The sequence below is a fragment of the Ambystoma mexicanum genome, chromosome 14, assembly GCF_040938575.1.
Source record: "Ambystoma mexicanum isolate Mex_15411 chromosome 14, UKY_AmexF1_1, whole genome shotgun sequence".
Taxonomy (NCBI): Eukaryota; Metazoa; Chordata; class Amphibia; order Caudata; family Ambystomatidae; genus Ambystoma; species Ambystoma mexicanum.
Window position 1 is genome coordinate 38,061,865 of NC_090940.1, and position 23,395 is coordinate 38,085,259.

At 46.2% G+C, this 23,395-nt stretch overlaps 1 protein-coding gene across 2 annotated transcripts in view; it reads right to left on the reverse strand.

Moving 5' to 3' along the window:
• The window catches only part of NUBPL (NUBP iron-sulfur cluster assembly factor, mitochondrial), a 228,557-nt gene that overhangs the window by 74,910 nt on the left and 130,252 nt on the right, over positions 1–23,395 (reverse strand). For both annotated transcript variants that reach the window (XM_069638468.1, XM_069638467.1), the window contains exons 5-7: positions 14,275–14,314; positions 13,821–13,911; positions 12,253–12,346 (exon numbers count right to left, since the gene is read on the reverse strand). In XM_069638468.1, the coding sequence (XP_069494569.1) occupies positions 12,253–12,346; positions 13,821–13,911; positions 14,275–14,314 (225 nt within the window). The remainder of the gene's footprint in view (positions 1–12,252; positions 12,347–13,820; positions 13,912–14,274; positions 14,315–23,395) is intronic.

Sequence of the window (23,395 nt, forward strand, 5' to 3'; positions counted from 1 at the left end):
CCCACACCCTTTGTAATTAGTTGTAAGGAATTTCCAATAGGTTTTTCTTAGTTTAGGCCCTTGTATTGTGGCACAAGGCCACTAGGACTTCCTTCTTTTTCATTTGATGGTTGACGCTTGATCCCATCTTAGGTTTAGCTTAGGCGTTTTTCAACGCTGCAATCATTGTTCAATAAAGACCCTTGAACTGTGATCACTTGTGTCTGACTTTACTGTTACCACCATGAGTTCCTGTTACGCTCACCTGGTTTCCACAGGGGCGCCAAACGAAGCTGGACTGCAGCGGTCTCCACCAGCGTGACTCGTAGCGAAGTGATGAGTGACTGCACCTGCCCCTTAGTTTCGTCTGTCTGGCACGAAGGAAGATATGCCCAAAATGGTGAAAGTGATAAATTAACTAGCCGTAAGGAGAAGGGCCAACTTCCTGCTCCGTGACCTCCCAATGTCCCTTCACTGTGTCTCACCTAAATGTCATGAAGGATGGGCTCTCCATCCTGCGACTGTATGTAGGGGTGCGTCGAGATTCAGGCATCCAGTTAACTTCACTGATCCTGTAGCCTTATGGCAGAGTTTAGACAACAATGACTCTGTGGTAAGTCTTTATGCCAATCCTAAATAGCGTGAAATGCTTTAGAGTTCTGGTTGTCTTAAAGGAATGGTTTGGTCAGAAAATATTATTGGCCAAAAAGATGGCCAATAATAAAACAAATATCTAAAATCTATTTTTTTTAAGTCCCTATTAAAGTTTCGAGCAAATGAAGCTCAAACTTTAAAATTACAAATCACTAGGGGGCATCCATTTTGTGATTGCAGGCAGCCTCCTCGGCTCTGCATTTGCGGCACTAAACAAGCAGCAAAAGCCCCCTACTGGGAGCTTTTGCTTACTGCAGCCTGAGCAGATCTGAGGCGGCTGCCTTCACTTTCATTTTACGTTTTCTGTGCTCCCCAAGCCCAGGGAAGCACAGAAAACGTAAAATGAAGGCAAAAAGCTGAGGCGCACCAATTAAAAATATAACGTTGTTGTATTGGCGATTGCCGTTGTTGGAAAACCACGGCAATCACAAATACAACAACGTTGTTATTCTGACAGCGGCAGCTTTCGCATGGAGTCTCCTGGACTCCCCCCAACCCTGAGGGAATCCAGGAGAATCCCAGCAAAAGCTTCCGCATTCAGAATAACAACGTTTTTGGATTTGCAAATACTGCAGCATTTACAAATCCAAAAATGTTGCATTTCCCACTGCGGCAGCTTTCGCTTGGAGTCTCCTGCATTCCATCAGGGATGGGGGAGTCCAGGAGACTCCATGAGACTCCATGCAAAAGCTGCCGCAGTGAGAAGAACCGCTGCATTTCTAAACACCCGCGTTGTGTTTCTGCCTGCAGCGGCTTTCACTTTGGAGCTCTCGGGCTCCCAACGGGGGAGCACCGGAAACCCAAAGTGATAGCCACGGCAGGCAGAAACACAACGCGGTTGTGTTTCAAAAACGCTTCCGTTTTTCTTTCTAAGTTTCTCAGGCTCCTCTGGCTCGGAGGAGCCTGAGAAACCTAGAAAGAAAAATGGAAGCGTTTTTGAAACACAACAACATTGTATTTATGTTTGCGGTAGCTTCAGCTTGGAGCCCATCTTTTTGGCCAATAATATTTCTGAGCGAACTATTCCTTTAAAGTTCACTCCTGTCTCTTTCTTTGCAGATTCCCCATTGAGGTACACCCGAAGAAAGGCGACTCCCTTCCGGATAAGAGGAGGTAAGGCCAAGGTAAGTTTCAATACTTGCATGATTCAAAAATGTCTAACAAGTGATATTGTTCTTTCGTGCTATTAATTTGCTGTCCCCTTTTATTTCTGCCGGAGCGAAGGTCGTGTAATGGTGACTCGCGGAACCGCAAGAAAATACTGCTTCTGGTGAGTATTATGCTGCGCGAGATTAAATGTCCTTTAGCGAAGCGCAGCTCACCTGTTGTGTTCTTTCCTTGTTCTGCAGGTGCGGCTGCACCGGGAAGGCAATCGAGTGAGAATGCCTCGTTGGATCGCATGGATGTACAGCGCTTAGGTGAGTATCGCGCTGCGCTATGCTAATTGTCTTTAAGCTGGTTCTAACGTAGCGCGGTTAACTGAGGTTCCTTTTTCTGCAGATGCAGAGACTCCTGAGTGATGGCGATGGAGTATCAGGTAAAGCTCTTGATCTAATCTGTGATCTCTCCTTCCTTTGCAGGAGCGGATCGTGATGACCCTGACGGGCGTGGCTGAAGACAGGACTGGAGCTGCAGGCACGGCGAGTGTTACGCTGCAGGAGTGCAGAATAACGCGAAGCGTGTTCTGTTCTTCGGCCGTGGTTTAAATAGCTTCCCAGAAGTAGTTCCCAGGTAAAGTAGTCCCTGCACCACACCTTATCAAATAGTCCCCAGATAAAGGAGTCCCTTCAACCAACCTCAGACTGGGCTGTACATGGTTCTGTTACTTGATAACCTGTCTTGCCTGAAAAGGCAGTATGACCCTGGCGCCAAAGGCGCCAGGACTGAGTCCAGGAAGCCCTTGGGCAATCCTTTGGGGCCTTAAAGGTCCCCATGGGTGCCAGTACTCTGGGCCGCCTGGTCTGCTCCTGATGTCTGGGGGCAGGCACTGTGACAGTTCCTTACAGTATACTCCTAGGTCAAGTATTATCCTTATAATGTTAGTCTTTATACAATTTCAATAGTCTGGTGTATGAATCTAAATATCAGAACTTCTTTCATATGCGTTTCAGATTCCCTGGCATACTTCCATGCCAGTATTTTGTTTCATTGTTAAACTTTCTTCTTCTTTGGTGGATTACCCGATTTATTCCTTTGCCAGGAATTCTTTTCATGGAGCTCTTCAGATCTCCTGGTATACTCCCCTGCCAGGTATTTTCCCCGAATGTTAGGGTCATTTCATGGGGCTCTTCAGATTCCCTGCTATACTCTCCTGCCAGGTATCTTCCCCGAACGTTAGGGTATTTGTATGGGGCTTTTCAGATTCCCTGGCATACTCTCCTGCCAGGTATTTTCCCCGAATGTTAGGGTAATTTCATGGGGCTCTTCAGAGTCCATGGTATACTCTCCTGCCAGGTATCTTCCCTGAATGCTAGTTTAATTGTATGGGGCTCTTCAGATTCCCCGGCATACTCTCCTGCCAAGTATTTTCCCTGAATGTTAGGGTACCTTCATGGGGCTCTTCAGATTCCCTTGTATACACTCCTGCCAGGTATCTTGTCTGACTGTTAGGGTTCTTTACACAACTTCTTTGGATAACCTGGAATAATCTCCTGTCATGAATCCTTCTCTGGGGTTTTACAGAACCCATGGTATACTTCCCTGCCAGGTAACTTTCCCCAAATGTCAGCTGCCTGGTGCCTTAGCTTTACCAGAACTTCTTATTGGTTTCACAGTTCTTTTCATTATATCACATCAGTATCTGATTTGTTCTGTCCAATCTATTTACTATTTACTTAGGGTAACACTTGTATCACTTCTCCCCCCACACGGACACCTCTTGCATAGGTAATTGTTTAGGTTTGTTGTTGCACTTTCCTTGTCGGTATTCAAATCTTCTTTCCTTTAAGTATTGATTCGATATTATGTATTGCCTGTGTTTAAATCGCCTTTTAACATTCTCCATAATATCATTCACTTGATTGCTTGTGTGTAGGTACGCCGTGGGGTTCACACTCAATGGTTCTGGGCCGACACACAGGTAGTTTGTGGCGTCTCCAACTTATTTTGTTCCTCTACAGTGAATTTTTCTCCCTGTATTGGCTTCCTCCACGATACAGACATCGCCCCAATGTTTCCTGCAGCTCTGCGATCACTCGCCAGCTTCCGTCTGTGACCTGGACCGGAGAATGCTGTTTTCCAACACAACCGTACCTCCGGGAGCTTTGCTGTGCTTCCCGGCGCTCCCACAGTCTTTCAGGTATGCCTGCTGCGATTCTCCTTCCTTCACACCATGCCGGTAGATGTGACTCGCATTCGCGAGCCACCGCACTGATGTGCCCGTCTTCTCCTTCACAGTTCTCTCTCATAATGCCTTTGAAATTGTGGATGCCATTGTACAATGTCCCGGGCATTTTCGATTGAACAAAACAACTAGTCTGCACATTAGTCTTTGGACTTTGCTTAATCTGTATCAATGTAACGCTCACCTGGTTCCCACGGAGGCGCGGCGTCGAAGGCGCAGAACTCTGAAGATGGGCAGGAAGGGCCTCTCTATTCTGGCTTCCCTGGCTCGTTGGATACCCTCCTGTGCGTGAAAAGGGAGTATTACCAACTGTGGAACAATGCTCAAGCCTCCCACTCCCTTCCAACCCTCCACGATACCTCCTCCACGATTCCCTGTGAAGCCTCACCTTAGGGTTTGGAAGGATGAGCTCTCCATCCTGCTTCTGATGCAGGGGCGCGTTGAAACCCAGTTACTTCACTGGATTGAGGATTGATGGGAGTTCAGGTAAGCTTGACTGTTAAGGTAAGGCGCTGTAAAAGTTCTGTTCAAAAGTTCAAGCTTAATAATAATGTTCGTTGTCTAATTGCAGCAAGCGCTAATGCTTATGTCTTTTTCCCCTTAGGAGCCGGGGTTCGGAGTGCCGGAGATATGGCGCCGACCCGAAGTGAAACAGTTCTGGATGAGCGCTCAGGTAATGTCTTTGCATTCGCTCATTCAATGTCTGTCTTTTTTCCCCATAGGGGCCGGGGTCCGGAGATGCCAGGAAGCGGCAGGACCCGAAATGCAGTGGGAATAATCCAACAGGTAAGACTTAAAAGGAAACTGAGCTTTCCTTATTCCTTTTCTCCCTCTCACCTTTGTTCTCGTCTTTTTTCCTCTAGGCGCCGGGGCGTAGCTGAATCCGGAAGATCGCTGCTGAAGATGGAAGCGCCTTGCAAAGGTGAGTAAAATGCAGCGCTGCAGCGATCGAAACGAAATGCCTTTAACATGATGTTTTCCTTTTCAGGGCCGTTGGAGAAATGACTCCGGGATGCAGATTTAGCAGGTAAGGGCTTTTCTTCTCCTATTCTCTTCCTTTCTCCCCTTGCAGGTGTTCCAGGGTGCTGGCAGGCGTGGCTGAAGTCAGGATGCAGGAGCTGACACGGTGAGCGTCCAGCTGCTAGGTGCAGAACAACGCGAAGCATGTGTGGCTGTTCGGGTGGGGTTTAAATAGCCTTGGAAGAAGTTCCTGGTATGTATCCTTCCACCAATCAGGTATGTATCCTTCCCCGACCACACCCGGGTGGTGAAGTAGTCCTACAGGTTAAGTAGTCCCATTCAGGCCTCAAGAGGGCCTGGATGAAGCAGCAAGGTCTGCATCAGGTAAGTGTGCACCCAAGCACTTAAACACATATCCTCTTCTATGAGCCTGGCGCCTAAGGCGCCAGGACTGGCGTCCGCTATGAGCCTGGCGCCTAAGGCGCCAGGACTGAGTCCAAAGGGCCCCGACTTGGGCCCGCTGAGACTTCCCTGGGGAAAATGATGTCTGCCTCTGGGGTTACTGGGCCCGGCCTGGCTCCTTAGAGGTAGGCATCATGACAATCAACTCTTATTTTTGTCTGAGCAGTTGAGGCTTTATGGGAGATGATGTCTATAGCTGTAATTGGATTTCAACAATGATGTTGTTCAGAACTTTCACATAAAGAAATGTCAAATGCAGAAGATGTTTTAAGTGCGTTACGAATTTTTGGCGTATACATGGAATTTTGTCTAGAATGACATAAAGGAAGGGGTTTCTGATTTTCACAATGAGGAGGAATTGTGGGGTGGCCACAAGCCTTCAAGAACTTGGGTATCATAGGTTCTTTGTCAGAGAAATGGGAGGAATGCTGTATCTCATCCAATGGAATTGTCCCTTCTCCCCAGCAGTTGCCCCTGTTTGTCCTGCATGGGGCTCCGGCAACTTTCTAACGTTTCATGAATTCCACCTTAAAAGGGCATGAACCTTATGCTGCGGCCTACTTGCATGACATTATTGTCTATAGCCATTCCTGGGGATCACACCTACAGCATCTGCAATCTGTGTTTGAGACACTACATCAAGTCGGGCTCAATATCAATTCAAAGACGTCGCACATGGTGTTCTCACATACCAAGTATCTGGGATACTATGTGGGCCAGCGAACCATTCGGTATCAGCAAGACAATCTCAAGGCCATCAACAAACTACCCTTTCCTGCCAGCACAAGGCAGCTGCAAGCTTTTCTGAGGTTCATGGGATACGACAGAAGATTCATTCTACTTTTTTCGACTGTGGCGGCACCATTGACAGTTCAGCTACAGGCTACCAAGACCTCGAAAACTACAGAGAACCAAAGGGAAGCTGAACAGGTCTTCCAGAATCTAAAGAAAGCCTTGGCCGACCATGCCGTTCCTCACTGTCTAGACTATTCGGCACCTTTCTTTCTGGATATGGATGCATCGGGAGTACGGGTTGGATGAGTTGGAACAACCTATCCTATTCATCAACAGGAAACGATTGCCCCATGAATAGTCCTATGCCACAATTGAGAAGGACTGTTTGGCAGTCAAGTGGGCTTTTGATTCTCTGCAATATTATCTTTTGGGACGTCAATTCACCTTGGTAACGGACCATGCGCCGTTGGTCTGGATGGCCAGAAATAAAGAGACAAACTCCCTGATTTTGCATTGGTTTCTGGCCTTCTCTGTTACGACTATACATCTGCTGGGTAAATTACTGCCCCAGGCGGAATTTCTTTCTAAAGCTCATACGCTGCCCGAATAACACGGCTTGGTGATGGGGTCTATGAGGATGCAGCATGCCATTAGGAGAGGGGCATAGTCCACACTCCGAGCAAAAGCTAGAGCCAGGGAGCACAGCGTGCAGTGAGAGGCAGCAGGGGCTAATCAGGAGTGGGTGTGGTTGGCAGGACGGCGAGGGAGTGGGGAAGCCAGCACAGGTGGGGAACCACCTGCTGGGGAACATTTTTTCTAATGAGAGTGCTTTTCTTCCTGTGTGGTGTGTGTGGCTATAAACTGCAGGGAGCAGGATACGAGAAAGAGCAAGGAGGTGGTGAAGAGGCGGAAACTGTCGCAGACAGGGAAGTATTCCATTGGGCTTACTGAACGTCTATGGAGATACCGTGAGAAAGCAGGCTGACAGAGGGGTGAGCCTGCATAACACGGCTTTTGTAATTGCGGAACGCCACCGCTGAGGCAAGTTGAGTCTGCATGAACAAGCAATTTTTTTTGTTAATGTGTAACACTACCACCAAGGGAGAAGTTGAGCCTTCAGAACCAGGCTATTGTAAATGTGGAACACCGCCACTGCCGCCGAGGGAGAAGGATACCTCGCTGGGGTGTCTGTGTGCGCTCGGGAGGTAACTGGGTGCTAAAGAGTAAATAAGTGCCCCGGCCCAAATATGTATAGCACAACTGATCAGCAATGCGGAACGCTGTCACCAGGGGTCCCTTGTAACCAACTGGAGACCAGTCCTAGGCTTCAGGTACGCAGAAGGAGCAATTATCTGTCGGCCGGAGAGAGTACAACCACGTGGAACGTCCCCGCCGAGGCAGCCTCCACGCATGAAAGGGTGGGGTTTCTGCTTATTGGGTCACCAGGACGGTTAATTGAAAGAGGGAGTGGGAGTTGTCATATGGACATTTTGCAGAAACAACGACCAGGACAGAGAACAGACCACAGGGTACACCGAGGTTGATGTGTGCTGTAATAAAAACCCTATGTTAAAACCCGCACTTGGCAATAGAGTAATTATTCTCACATCCCCAGAGGTTAACAGGCAACTTTAAACTTTCTGTGGAATGGTAAGTATTGTTGGTGGGGGCATAAAGCCACCTCCCAACTTTCCTTTTATGAGCAAAGGCCACCAATGTTAAACCTTTTCAAAGTTCATGTACTGTGCAGGTGAAGTCAGGAAACAGGGAGAGCAGAAAGAGATAGGAGGAAACCACTTAGGCATGAATATGGGATGAGGCATCGACGAGTAGGTGGGGTGAGAAAACTGAAGGTGTCTCCCTAACTAGTCCCCGGGGATCTGTCATCCAGGCGGCCAGGACACAGCCATCACTATTGGATCCAGTTTCTGGTTCTCAAGGAGTGGAAGTGGAACACCGACGGGTGAGACACGGTACGCCCCTTCTTCTAACACCTTTTCCCCTTCCTACAACATAGAATATTCAGAAACACTGCCCCCTCCTTTTTCCACACAAACACTTTCGCACACCAAGAAAGACAACAGACTAACACCAGAGCCGTTTACCTGACATGTCCCAATAAAAGGGTCAGGCAAAGTCAGGCAGTTGACCAGAATCACACACACCTGACGGCCCTTTCCCTTAAAGGGATGGTCTAGTAAAAATGTTATTTAAAAAATAGATAGGCAACATAAAAAAAAAATACTAGCATTCTCCGTTTTAAAACTTCCTATGTAAAATTTTGAGCTATTCAAGCTCAAAATTCGCAAAAGCAAGCACATGGGCGCATCCATTTTGTGAAATGGAGGCCCTCCTGTGCTGGCTTTTGCGGCACTAATGAAGGAAAAGCCAGCCAGCTGTAGTAAACAAAGGCTACCGCTGGGTGGCTTTCCCTTCATTAGTGCTGTAGGCGGAGGACGGGGACCGGAGACCAGAGCAGGAAAGCTGCAGCTGAATCTCGGTAAGTGCTATTTATTTTTTTTAAAAAAATAAGCACTAGCTGCGTTTTTTTTTCTAAGTTTTCTGGGCTGGAAATAAAAGACTTAGAAATAAAACCGCAGCTTTAAAAACGTTGTGTTTATGTTTGCGGTCGCTTTTGAAGCGACCGCAAACAAAAATACAACGTTATTGTGTTGGAAAATGCTGTGGTTTTTATTTCCAAGTTTCTCGGAGGAGCCTGAGAAACTTGGAAAGAAAAACCGCAGCGTTTTCCAACACAACCGCGTTGTTTCTGCCTGAATCTGCTTTCCCATTTGGGGGAGACCGAGAGCCCCAAATGGGAAATCAGCTGCAGGTAGAAACACTACGCGGCATGTAAACATAACCGCGTGTGTTTCTGCCTGCTGTGGCTTTCACTTTGGGTCTCCGGTGCTCCCCTGGTAGCACCGGAGACCCAAAGTGATAGCCACAGCAGGCAGAAACACACGCGGTTGTGTTGGAAAACGCTGCGGTTTTCTTTCCAAGTTTCTCAGGCTCCTCCGAGCCGGAGGAGCCAGAGAAACTTGGAAAGAAAAACCGCAGCGTTTTCCAACCCAATAACGTTGTATTTATGTTTGCTGTCGCTTCAAAAGCGACCGCAAACATAAATACAACGTTTTTAAAGCTGCGGTTTTATTTCTAAGTTTTCCGGGCTCCTCCAGCCCGGAAAACTTAGAAAAAAAACCACAGCTAGTACTTATTTCTTAAAAATAAATAGCACTTACCGAGATTCAGCTGCAGCTTTCCTGCTTTGGTCTCCGGTCCCCGTCCTCTGCCTACAGCACTAATGAAGGGAAAGCCACCCAGCGGTAGCCTTTGTTTACTACAGCTGGCTGGCTTTTCCTTCATTAGTGCCGCAAAAGCAAAAGCCAGCACAGGAGGGCCTCCATTTCACAAAATGGATGCGCCCATGTGCTTGCTTTTGCGAATTTTGAGCTTGAATAGCTCAAAATTTTACATAGGAAATTTTAAAACTGAGAATGCTAGTATTTTTTTTTTTATGTTGCCTATCTATTTTTTAAATAAAAATTTTTACTAGACCATCCCTTTAACCACAGGGATAGAAGGTGGAGCACGAGAGCACAATACAAGCAAGGCAGACCGCACAATGACTCAGCTATCCAAATACGTCAGTTCAAGAGATAGAAGGTGGAGCACGAGTGCACAATACAAGCAAGGAAGACCACACGACGACTCAGCTATCCAAATATGGCAGTTCAAGAGGAGGAGAAAGGCGGCGAGAACTGAAAGGGTGACAAGGAGAGAAGCAACCTTGCCCTTTCAGACCCAAGCCCGCCAAGCCTTCGAGGAAGGAATCGTAAGACCGCGAACAATAGCCAGCGTATGTTGCAGCAGATGTCAATGGTACACAGGGCCCTCCTCTGCTGATAACCAAGCCCAGGAGAGACGCTTGCCACCATGGTACCGGTCTTGACTCCAGAGACAAAAAAAGCCAAGCAGATCCGATAAGAAACCGAACTGTGTTTAACAAAAGTAGAAAAAAGTACAAAGAACTGTTAATACAAGAGGGGAAAACCAGCTGCAGAGGAGTCCAGCAATACGTGGGTGCTCATTCGCGAGACTCTGAGCAATTACCCTATTGTTGAAACTGCTGTTAGCAAAAGGCCTTGGGAATGGGATGAGAAAGGGGTCAAAGTGGTCATACTTGGGTCTAGCAAAATCCTCTGTACAGTCGAAAGTCTTTCACCAGCAGAAATTGTAAAGAAGTTGTATGATTGATAAAAGTTGGCAAGGTGAGGCCAACAGAGGGATGTCCAGGTGAACAGTTTAATAAGAGATTAAGACTCGTAAAGGCAAGGAAAGCCATAGTAAACCCGACGGGGATAGGCTAACATTCGAGAGGGGTCTGAGCCCTGAAGAGAGGGATCCAGAGGTGAAAAGCCAGAACCCCATTGACAAGTGAATGCAACCGAAAAATCTTTATGAATACAAGCCAGAGTGAAGGCTGATATTCGGGAGGAGTCTGAGCCCAGAAGAGGGGGACCCAGGGATGAAGAAACATCATCCCAAGTGGAATCCAAAAGGAGCTTTTGTTAGTTATTTGGAATCTGTCAGGCCCCTGGAAGTAAGAGAGTTAACCACCGAAGGTCCTGATATTGCTAGGAACGGTTTGTGTATCTGAGCCCAGAAGAAGGGGATTCATGGGTAAAAAGTCATCACCGAATGTCCATTTAAAAAGGAACTTTGATTTTTTATTTTTGAATATATCACGTCCTCCAAGGCAAGAGACATTTAAAAGAAGAGACTTGACCATCGACGGTCCTGATAGCTGAGAACGGAACTGTCATCTTGTGCTTGGAAAGCTCTGTGCTCAGGAGTCCAACCTTGTCCCGTGCTCAAAACGTGGGGAAGAGAGACCCCTGGTTACCCCATCCTGACTTATAATTTGTGAACACTTCTGTTCTTTCTTGTTAATCCTATCCCACACTTTTGTATTTAGTAATAAGGACTGGCAATAGTTTTCTTTTTTAGTATAGGCCCTTTTTATTTGACAAGACGCCACTAGGATTGCCTTATTTTCCATTTGATGGTTGTAGCTTGCTCCCATCTTAGCTTTAGGTTTAGATTAGGCATTTTTCCAACCTGCATATCCAGTTTAATAAACACCCTTGAACTGTGATCACTTGTGTCTGTCTTTACTTTTGCCAACATGAGTTCCTTACAAGGGAGATTGGTTAGGTGTGCCCAAGACTGATCACCCTGGGGAAGAGAGTTGGCGAAAGGCCTACGCTTGTGGAAGCTCAGTGGTAGCATGCCATTCTCCTGCTCTGGCCATTGGGGAAGGGACATGTTCCTGCCTATATTTGGCACAGGCCAAGTCGGCAGGACCCCCTCTGGACTGGAGAGATTGGGAGGAAAGCTTTCCTGATGTACTCAAGTCAGCTACAGAAGGTGAGAAGAATGCAGGAAGGTCATGAAGGGCCACTGTGACTAAAGACGGCAAGTGAAGTCACGAGGCCCTGAGGAATCCCCATGGGAAGGGAGATCCAAGAGATGTTCGGATGTACATTTCAGTCTGGAGACTGCCCCTGGGTGGTAGCGGTGCATGGTATAAATCAACATAACATAAAATAACATGTTGTGCCTTTTTGTGGCAACCATTTGACTTCATATCACTGCATAAGCTTTATTTAACCAGCTCATGCTTAGGCTTCCCCACTATACTGGTTCCCAGCTCGCTGCCATGCACTCAGCCTTTCATTTTCTCCAGCCACCAATCGGACCTCAAGTGCAGTGTTTCAAAGCCCTTTGCTTTTTTAATAAACAAATAACTACAAACAGATATAAAAGTAAAACAACAAGAGCCATGGTTATTTTGTCAACATGAGCATGACTTACAATCTCAATAAGTGCCATTTTCCAAGTATGGTGCCTTTTTTGATAATGGCAGAGGACACAAGTGGTCACCTGGTTTTGACGTTTGGCTTATACATAAGAACATTTGATTTTTCGTGGCTGTTCATATATTAAAATTATCAGCGACCAGAACAGCATTTAGAAAAAGGAGGAGGGTTTTTTCGATGGGCTGCTGCCTTGGACAGCTCAAGCAGATTGAATTACATATCAATGAACCAATATACCTGACACAGGAATATTCTGCGAGACAGACAGCTGGACATCTCCGGTGCCTGGTGGCATGTCAATGACCAGGTAATCCAGCATACCCCAGTCTACCTGAGAAAGGAAAGAGCAAGCAGTAAAATACAGAGCAAAGCATGTCACTCAACCAATGAAACCGGAGAAGCGCAGGGCTCCCAAACAGGTCATCCTTCCATGATCCCCAGAGTCAAGGGTACCAAGGGTGACATACAGAAAAGGTAAACATGCAGGCCATCCTTCCATGGTCCCCAGAGTGGGGGGCTGAGGGTGACATACAGAAAAGGTAAACATGCAGGCCAACCTTCCATGGTCCCCAGAATGCGGGGCCGAGGGTGACATACAGAAAAGGTAAACATGCAGGCCATCCTTCCATGGTCCCCAGAGTCAAGGGTACCAAGGGTAACATACAGAAAAGGTAAACATGCAGGCCATCCTTCCATGGTCCCCAGAGTCAAGGGTACCAAGGGTGACATACAGAAAAGGTAAACATGCAGGCCATCCTTCCATGGTCCCCAGAGTCAAGGGTACCAAGGGTGACATACAGAAAAGGTAAACATGCAGGCCATCCTTCCAAGGTCCCCAGAGTCAAGGGTACCAAGGGTGACATACAGAAAATGTAAACTGCAGGCCAGCCTTCAAGCAGAGAATGAGAACACAATCCCATGCGGTTCTACTGAATGTGCCCTGAAGCTGTGTGGCAGCAGGAACCCAAAATGGCAATGTATAGGGTAATGTTCCATAGCTACTAGCCTGAACTGTGCACACTGTACCCTGCGAAATGGATAATGATGTCATGTCTTCAAGATCCTTACAGGCAGGACAATATGTAGAAGGTACAACAACTGCCCTGGCATAGCCAGTAGCCAATTAAATGTTCAGAGCAGCCCATGAAAAGGTAAAAGCTGCTTTACCGACTGACAACCCATCGGGCTCTGTACACTGCACAAATGTCACTTGTGGATACCCCAGAAGCCAGACTGAGATAGGTGGACAATTGAAGAGAGCGGTTGCCAGGATGGTCCTCAACCAAGACAGCAAAATGAAAAAAGGGGCTACTGTCCCTGCAAAAACAGCTCACTGCCTGCTCAGCCCCTCCCATCCCTAAGGGGGCTTTTGTTTTAACCTCTCTCACATGTGGCTGGTGACTATATTTATAAAAGCAGGAAAATGTGCAGCGGGAGCAGGGGTGATGCCTTATCCAACAACATTGCTTCTCCGCTACCCAAGATGGACTCATGCTGCCAACCACACATTAAATGGAGTCAAGATGACATGCAGTGCCAAGAGGATTGAGGGCCTTAAGAAGATGCAGCCCTGCAAGGTTGCTCACGACACCATCACATATCTTCATTAATATAAAAGACTGGTTTATTAGGGTATGTTACATGAACAATATGTGCAATATTTGGCCAGTGAGACGTAGAGAGAGTAATAGTCCTTTCCAGCAATACAATCAATGCATATCCCACTCCCGGACACTCAACTACACACTGGCGGGTGGGGGGTATGCCATGCAGAGTGTGCACTTCTTATGGAGGCCAGGCCTTACCTGCCGCAGCAGCTTCTCCATGGCCGACATGACCATAAGGCCTCGCCAGACGACTGGGGCGGTTTCCTCCACCAGGAAACCTATAGACATGCTAAAGGAGCAGAAATCATAAAGATCAGCCTTCTCCAGAGGCGCCAGTGGAGGAACCAAAAAGAAAACAGTCGGAAACTGAACGCCAAATGCACTGGGGGAATAAGAGAAGCATTCGGAATGGCAGTGACATGCGACAGCAATCTCAACCAATCAGACTACAGGATTGTTGGGCTTCAACCCTGCCCTGCGTGCGGAAAGGCTGGTAAAAAGCCTGCCAGTGGTCCATGGAGGCGCTGCTCCAGAATCCACGAAATGCACGAATAGCAGCACCTATGCAAGACCCACAATTCACCCATGGTGACAAACAGACCTTATCAAAAGCTTAACATCAGGATAAACCAAAGAAAAACAGTCTCCTCACCAGGCAATCCCGTAATTGACAAGCGGTCTCATCAAATTCTCTATAAGTCAAAAGAGAAAAGTCAGTCAAGCACAAGTATTCCTTAATACTACTCAACCTTTTGCAAAATATCAACTATAGGTTGTGCACCTCTCCTCCTTACAAGGCCCTTGCCCCTCTGTAAGGCCTTTTTCCACAGACGTGTCCTTACTAAATCCTTGCCCTTCCCTAAGAGGCCTTTTCCCTTTTCTGTAAAGCCTATTTCTACCCTGGTGTGTATCTAAGTGTAGGCACCAGGAATAGCTGGGGAAGCGGGGATGTTTAAATAATATACATTCTACAACTGTACTTCAAACTTTAGAAAATAACTTGCAGTTTGTAAAAGGAAAAGTTATTCTTGGAGCGGCAAACCATTTTGAGTTTTATAACATTTAATGTTTGTAGGTTGAAATGATAAATGTGATTTTAGAGATGAGAAAACAATGCTTAAAGGCTTGGACCATTCCGATCATCTGAAGATTGCGACAGTAGAGGGACCGATACCATCAACACAAATATATTAGCATTGATCAAGAGTCAGCGAAGTTGGGCTGAGTACAACAACAAGTAAGATAGAAACAGTGGCTTTACAGTCAAGATGGAGGGAGTAGGAGAGAGAGCGGTGTATTCAAAAAGAAGCAAAAAAAGAGCTATGCAGGAAAAGATGAAGAGCGCGGGAAAAACAGGAACATGAAAAAAGAATATAGACATGCAAGGCATCAGGTGATGAGACTGTCCAGACGAGATGAAATGTTCAGAGTGCAGAGAAGAAAAAGAAAGGCATTGAAGTAATGAAAAGTAAAACAAGAGAGGAGATTTGGCAAGAGGGAGAGAGAGTAAAAGATAGCAAGAGAGAAAGAAAGAAAAAGAATAGAGGAAAAAAGAGAAAGGTAAAAGAGAGAAAGGAAGAGAAAGGAGAAAAGAGAATGGAAAAGGAGAGATATAGGAAAAGGAGAAAGGAAAAAGAGAAAGGAAAAAAAAGGAATAAGAAGAGTTGTAGTTCTTTTATTCTTTCTATCTGCCATCATGTGCAACAGTGCCGGCACAACAGAGACCAGCCGGTCTGGGTCGGTCCGTGGCAGATGTGGCGTTGTGCAAGGCCGCTCTGCATCCCATAACTGAGAAGGCAGACCTCCCTCCCCTCCGTCCAAATCTTATCGGATAGCTCCCATTGTGTAAGTACATTATACTTGTGTACAGTGCCATGAGGATTATTTATTCGTCGGACGACTTACTATCCTTTAGGGAAACTACCTTTGGCACACTGACGCTTCGTGCGTTAAATAAGATCAGATTGCATGGAATCGCTATAGATAAACCACAGGAATATATTAGCACCACAATAACTCTACTAAAAGTCAAACTTATTAATGCTTGGTCAGCAATAAAGAACGCTGTGGCACTAAATTAAATCATATCTTCTTTGGAACTTGACTTACTTTTTATAACAGAATCTTGGTTTACTGGCAATTGTACAGCCTATTTCCATCTGCTAGTCCCGGACTCTCACCACATTAAATGGCATAACAGAGTCAATCAAAGAGGGGGCGGGGTGGCTATTCTGACCAAATCCTCGCTAGAAGTCCCTCATTTTCATTCCCACAACTAGGACGCTACATCACAGATTCTGGCCTGTAATTACCACCCAGATGCCAATGAAACCCACCATTTGCTACTCTGCTATAGACGCCTTGGCTAGGCTACCTTGTTTATAGGCGCTCTAGATGCCTACCTGGGACTAGAGGCCCTCCAGTATGGAAATCTGACTATTGTGGGCGACTTAAACATCTGGTGCAAGGATCTTGAAGACGCCGACTGTAAACATCTACTTGATGTCTTAAAGATTCATGACCTTCATCTTCTTTCCAACTCACCTACGCATACGAGGGGGCACAGCCTGGACGCCGTGATTTATCAAGGTTCGAGTTTAGGCAAATTTGCAACAACTCCTGTGAGCTGGTCAGCGCTTAACTATCAAGTTTTCATCGACCTCTGCTACAAAACACTGTGATTAAGGAGCAACTGCGATGCTGTAAAAGGGATCTTGACTGTGTCTCTAGCACTGACCTTCTGCAGGATTTACCTCGTATGCAATCCACCACTGACTGCACTGAATACTATCGCAAGGTGATGATATGCCTGCAAAACAATTGCAATTGCATCGCACCCTTAGAAATTATTTTTAAAAAAACAGAATGAACAATAACCAGTGGTATAATGATAATTTGAAAAACTTGAAACGTCAATATAAGAAAAAGGAAAAGACTTGGCTGAAATCTAGAGATGAAACCAACCGTCTGGCAGTTAAACTAGCTCTGGAGATTTATAAACAAGAGATTATGTTCGCCAAATCGTCATACTTGCAAAAACAAATTGAACTGGCTGAAAATAGACCTAAAGCAGTGTTTCTAGCCATTACAAATGTCACTATCCCTGACAGCATCAACTCAAGTTTGCTAGCATTCTTTACAATGGCTAATGAGTTTAATTGCTTTTTTCAGGAAAAGATTAAAACCATCAGAACTAGCCTGAATGCCTGCCACATTGACATTGAGGTGTGAGAAACCTGAATGTGTCTCCCTGTCTAGTCCCCGGGGATCTGTCATCCAGGTGGCCAAGACACAGCCATCGCTTTTGGATCCAGGGATCCCACGAGCTAGTCTCTCTCCATGCTTTTATAACATCTTCACAGCTCCCTTCTTTGCCATGCTGGAGCAAGAAGGCATCTGGTTTACTAACTTTGCAGATGATACTCAATGTATCATCCCCCTGACAGGCTCCCACGCACTAAATGAAGCCAGGCTAAACAAAGCCTACACATGCATCGAAAACTGGATGGTCATGAATGGATTGGCCCTGAACAGGTCCAAGATGGAACTCATGATTGTGGGGTCTCCTAGCACGATCTCCAAGATGGATTCTTTGTCCAAAATTTCCCAACTTGGTGACGTGAAGATCAACACTCTGAAGAAAGTAAAGTCACTTGGGGTTATTTTAGACCATCATCTCTCCATGAAGGCCCACATGGGGATTGTGGTCTGGGGTGCAGCATATTATCTAAGACTCTTTACGCACCTGCAGCCCTTAATCTCCCAGACTAACTGTGAAACTTTAGCAAGAGCCATAATAGGCACAAAAATGGACGATTGCTGCAGTCTTCTGACAGGCATCTGCAAAACGGAGATAAGCCATTTCCAGGTGATTCAAAATGGGGCCGTGAAGGTAGTAATGGGCCTAGCAAGATGTGACCATGTCACGTTAGCCAGAAGAACCCTGCGCTGGCTACACGTGGAGGCTAGGATTCAATATCGCCTTCTCTTGATCACTTTTAAGAGCTTAACCAGAACCATGCCGTTACCTTAAAGAACTCATTATGATTAAGTCTACATCACGAACACTTAGATCAAATGAAATTAAACTGTTAGTCATCCCCAGAAGTAAATGAAAAAAAGCAGAAAAGGGAGCTTTTGCAACAGCAGCACCGGCTGCCTGTAGATCTAAGGCTTGAATCGAAACTTGAGCTTTTCAAGAAAAAGCTAAGAACTTGGCTGTTTGACTAAATTCTCGCTGTGCGTTCCACTCCTTCCCTCAGGCCTGAACTCTGCATATGTGCCTTGTCTGTTTAATGTTGTCTGTGCCATCATGCCTCCGGGTCCATTGCCGCGCAATACAAGTTTATTAAAGTAAAGTAAAGTTCATGGGGGTGGACCAATGCGGGAGGATCAACTGGTTGGGGGGGTCCTGTGGAGTGGGACACTGACAGGTGACACGCGGTATCCCCCTTCTTTAAACACCTTTTCCCCATCCTACCATCTAGGATATTCCGAAACACTGCCCCCCTTTTTCTTACACGAACACTTTCGCACAACACGAAAGACAACAGGCTAACACCAGAGCCGTTTACCTGACATGTCCCAATACAAGGGTCAGGTAAAGTAAGGCAATTGATAGCAATCGCACACCTCACAGCCCTTTCCCTTCCCCACAGGGATAAAAGTGCACACTTTGAGTGAGCCAGACAGCACGACGTAAGAGCTAACTAAGCACGGCAGTTCAAGAGGAGGAGAAAAATGGTGTAGACCAAGAGGGTGACAAGGAGAGAATCAACCTTGGCCTTTCCGACCAATGCCTGTGAAACCTCTGCAGAGGGAATGACAAGTCTGCGAACAATAGCCGGCGTGTGTTGCACCAGATGTCAGCGGTGCACAAGACCCTCCTTCGCTGATTGCCAAGCCGGGGAGAGACGCTTGTCTCTGTGGTACCAACCTCGACTCTGAGGCGCAAGAAAGTCAAGCAGTTCATCACAGCCGGTGAGTCGAGGGGAGTGTCGATAAGAAACCGAACTGTGTTGACTGAAATGTAGCCGAAGGCTAAGTGGAACTTTGAAGAGCAAAAGGATACTATTAACGGAGGTGGGGGGAAACCAGATACAAAGGAGTCCAGCACCACGGGGTGCTCACGCAGGAAACTCTGGCCGATTACCCAACGGTTAAAACTACCGTAACCAGAAGGCCTTGGGAAGAGGCAACAAACGGTCAAAGTGGTCATATAGGGGTCTTGTAAAAACTTCTGTACCGTCGAAAGTCATTGACCGGCAGAGAATTGTGAAAGCTAAGGGAAGTGAATCCTGCATGATGAAAATGAGTACATGAACTGTGTTTTGTGAATATTGGCAGGAGTGAACCCGGCAGAGGGATGCTAATGAAAAGGGGCAAAGTCCAGTGAGAAATTGTTGGTAAAGACTGGCAAGAGTGAGCCCGGCAGAAGTAAGCTGACAACCAAGGGAAGAGACCGAAACCCTGTTTAAAAAGATATTAAGATTTGTGAAAGCAAGAAGCATTGCACGTCCAGAGGAAGGAAAGTGTCCCCTTTGTCATTTGGGGTCCAAGCCCGGCCGAGGGAGATCCCGGGGTGGAACGTTATCACCCAAAGCTCATTGAGAAAGGAACTGTGTTGTTAGTTTGTTGATTACAACTTGTAAGGGGTCTACGCTCAGAAGAGGGGGACCCAGGGATGAAGCCATCACCCAAAATATTTGTGGAATAGAACTTTGTGTATGTTTGTCAAGAACATCAGGCTTCGAAGACAAGAGCCTTTTGTTATGGGAGACTTGGCCATCGAAGAACATGATAGCAGATGCAGAACTGTCGGCTCGTGCTGGGAAAGCTCGAGTGTGTGCTGTGCTCAGGAGATCCACCTTGTCCCGTGCTCAAAACTTGGAGAAGGGAGAACCCTGGCAATCACATCCTGACTTATTATTTGTGAAAACTTATTTTTTTTATTGAAAACGCTATCCAGCACTCTTTCTGTAATTAGTTGTAAGGATTTGGCAATAGTTTTTTTTTTTTTTTTAGTATAAGCCTTTTTACTTTGACAAGACGCCACGAGGACAGCCTTATTTTTCATTTGATGGTCGATGCTTGCTCACATCTTATATTTAGCTTAGGCATTTTTGCATCCTACATTTACAGTTTAATAAACACTCTTGAACTGTGATCACTTGTGTCTGTCTTTACTGTTATCACCATTAGTTCCTTACAGAGGCTAGTTCAGGAATAACTGTCTCTTTACATTTTCCCGGGCCATGCCCTAAATTTACCTTTTCCCCCATTGGGACTGATGAAATCATTGGCCTTTTAGGGAAACGTAAACCCACTAACTATGATCCAGTCTCAGCCTGCCTGGCTAAACAGCATGCTACTGTACTTAGCATATCTATACAAACCATGGTTAACACCTCACTATCTCAGGGTTGCGTTCCCCAAGAAATCATATCTAACACCATTGCTCAAAAAACCAACACTGTACCATAAAGTTCTTTCCAATTACCATCCAATAGACGGCCTGTTAAGGCCCGATAAGATCCTAGAGAAAATTGTGACGAGCCAATTGTAGAGTTATGTGGACGAGCATAGGATTCTCAACCGTTTCCAGTCAGGTTTCAGACTGGGCCACGGCACAGACAGCCCTTGTGACAGTCTGGGAAGACTGGGTGAGGGCCGCTGATGAAGGGGATGTCAGCATGCTTGTCAGGCTGGACCTGTCGTCGGCCCTCGACACAGTTGACTTTGAGACTCTCATTGCAAAGCTGCCTTCAGTGCCGCATGTCTTAGATGAAGTTCCAAAATGGTTTGTGTCATTTTTGACAGACCTCACCAGTGTTGGGGAGAATTCGCTTATAAGGCTAATTTCCCAAACCTAGTGAGTCCCCCAGCAGCTTTGCTGGATTTTTGGGGTTTGTTTATTTCTCCTGCTAACAGTGAGACTCTTTTCCTCCCACTCTTAGGCATGATTTGAGGTATGTCTTTGACTCTGTGTGCTTATGGGCTATGGGGTTTTCTTTTTACTCCATAGGGTATCATCTGTTTTTTTATGTGTGTGTTACAAAGCACCCTCAGTGCAGTAACACAGGGGTGTCATAGTGACTCCCAAACATAGACTCCATACCCTGGGACTGACTACTGTCTGCCAGGGCATGTAAAGTCACCATTGACTTTACTAGTCCTAAATTGTGAACAGAACCAGTACCAACCATCATATTGTGGAAGTACTAGAAGGGGTTAATTATATTGCCCCTGGGTCTGTTTTCAAGGGGGCACTGTCCAGTCCCCCCTTGTCGAGTTTCTGGCTGGTGGCAGTGGTTACCAGGCAAAATATTCCACCGCAATATTCCCTACGGTATTTTCCCATTGATTTTAAACGCACCACTTTTTGGTGCAATGTTAAAGATACTGCCGGTTTATTTATTTAATATTAAATCAACGGTTGGGTCTTTTTGCCAGAACTCTTTTCTAAAATGGCGTTTGTGTCCATCTCTGTAACTCTGACCAAGATTGAGCCCTTTGTTCCACTTTTTGGCAGGCTTCTCCACAGAAGCCCGCTAAATGGTGCAACTCTGTCTGGGTTCCACAGGATGTGTGGGTGGGGGAATTGGCACCCTGGACTGCGTTGCCTTAGCAACTCAAGTCGCACTCTGTTCCGATTGGGCCAGTGGCGAACCACCCGGCTCACCACTTAGCAGGTTTGAGTGACAGCTAGGCTGTTGAATGGGGGTTTTTCTGCATAAAAGCAGGGCCTTTGGGAATGGAACTTCAGAAGTCGCCACAGGACCTAAGAATCCGAAGAGGGAAGAAGCTGAGCCATCTGCAACGATGACACCACCGGTGGAGCCCTGCTGCAACGAACTCACCACTTTCCCAAAGACAAGATAAGATCTTCTGCTGGACGAGTCTTCTTCCTCTGAGCTGGTGAGACCAACCAGTTCGCCCCTTTCGCCTTCCAAAGACGTCTCTTGGTCGAATCGCCCGGATAGCCAAGCTTCACCACTTTGACCGCAAATAAAAGGAGCGCACCTTTTACCGACAGACTCCGCAGCTGCTTTCATCCCTGTGCAGTGCAACGACTCCACGTTTCCTCCTCGATGAGATCCTCTCTTCCCCTGGTCGAAACAACGAACTGCAACCACTGCCACGAACAACTGCCACCGCTGGAGCTTCCTCTCTCTATAAGGTACTGTGTCCTGCCTGGCCTCCTTTTCTTCGGTTTGCCCAAGGTGACCCTTAAATTCTTGGATTTCCAACTGGGTTGGCCCCAGACCTTCTGACTTTACCTTCTTGAATCACCCCAACCTCTTTTGAACATTCTACAAAGACTTTTAGTGCATTTTAAACTGTGTGATCCTGGGCACATTTCACTTTGCTCCATTTAAAGTGGGCCTGGCCTCTGAACTTTGGCTCTGCAGTGTATACTGCCTTTTTTCCCTTGCTGAGAACTACTAAAAGTGTTGGGACCTGTTTTATTTCGATGCTCTGCCTTTTTCTCTCCCTTTAACTGAACTATTGGAGTGCCATCAGGTTACGCGCTCACGTCTGTTTTAACAAATCGTGGTGTTTTAACTCTGACTTGTCTGATAGTTATCAAGGGAGGTGTGCATACTTTACCTGACTGTGTTTTAACTTGCTTTTGATTTAGAGTGCTAGTTTATTGCATAAAGTGTGTTTTAAATAAATAATTATATACTTTTTATACAAAGCTCTGGTCAGTGTTTGTTTGCTCTACTGTGTTTTTAGCCCTATTGTGTATACTCTATATACTGCCCTACTCTTCTTGAGAGAAGTCTGACTGCTCAGCCACAGCTACCAGGTAAATATGGGTGGTGCAGACTGCTACCAATTGGGTTTACTGCTTACTCCTGTAGCCTGAGACTCTCATTGCAAGGCTGTCTTCAGTGCCACATGTCTTAGGTGAAGCTCCAAAATGGTTTGTGTCATTTTTGACAGACCGCACCCAGCAGGTGAAAATGGGGTCCTGTCTCTGCAACGCTATACCCGAGGAATGTGGGGTATCTCAAGGGTCCTCACTCTCACCACTGCTATTTAATATCTATATCCGGACAGTGTTGAATATCTTCTCTGAATATGGTCTGTCATACCACTCTTATGCAGACGATACCCAAATCTATGTGCGTCTCAAGCAACCACAGGAAGCAAAAGATTTGGTTTTGTCCTGCGCCAATAAGATCAAAAGCTGGATGCTGGCGAACAAGCTCCAGTTGAATCCATCGAAGACGAGGTCATCATCTTTGGCCCCAAGAGACTGGTAAGAAACACTTTCCAGAGCATCCCTTGCCCTTCATCATGTGGTTTTCCCACTAAATATTCAGGCACAGTGAAGAACTTCGGCTGCATTAGGCAATCAAGCATAGATTTGCTACTCTCAGGTTAGTCAAATGGTCAAATCGGTTTACTATCAATTGAGACTTCTAAAACCTTGTGTGTCGCTCATTGCCGTGAAGGACTGGTCAATGGCAGTAGGCACACTTACCAATGCTAGGCTGGATTACTGTAATGCCCTTCTTATAGGGGCTCAACAATGTAAGAATAAAAGACTACAGGTTGCCCAAAACTCCACCATTAGGCTAATCTTTTCATTATCTAGAAGAACAGCCATTTCTCAATACCAGAGGAATTTCAACTGGCTCCCAGTTCAGCAAAGAGTCGTGTTCAAGGTGCTTTGCTTGGTATTCAAATGTATTCATGGGATGGCACCTGCCTACGTGAATACGAAAATTCAGTGGTAATGTCCACAACGATATCTGCACTGA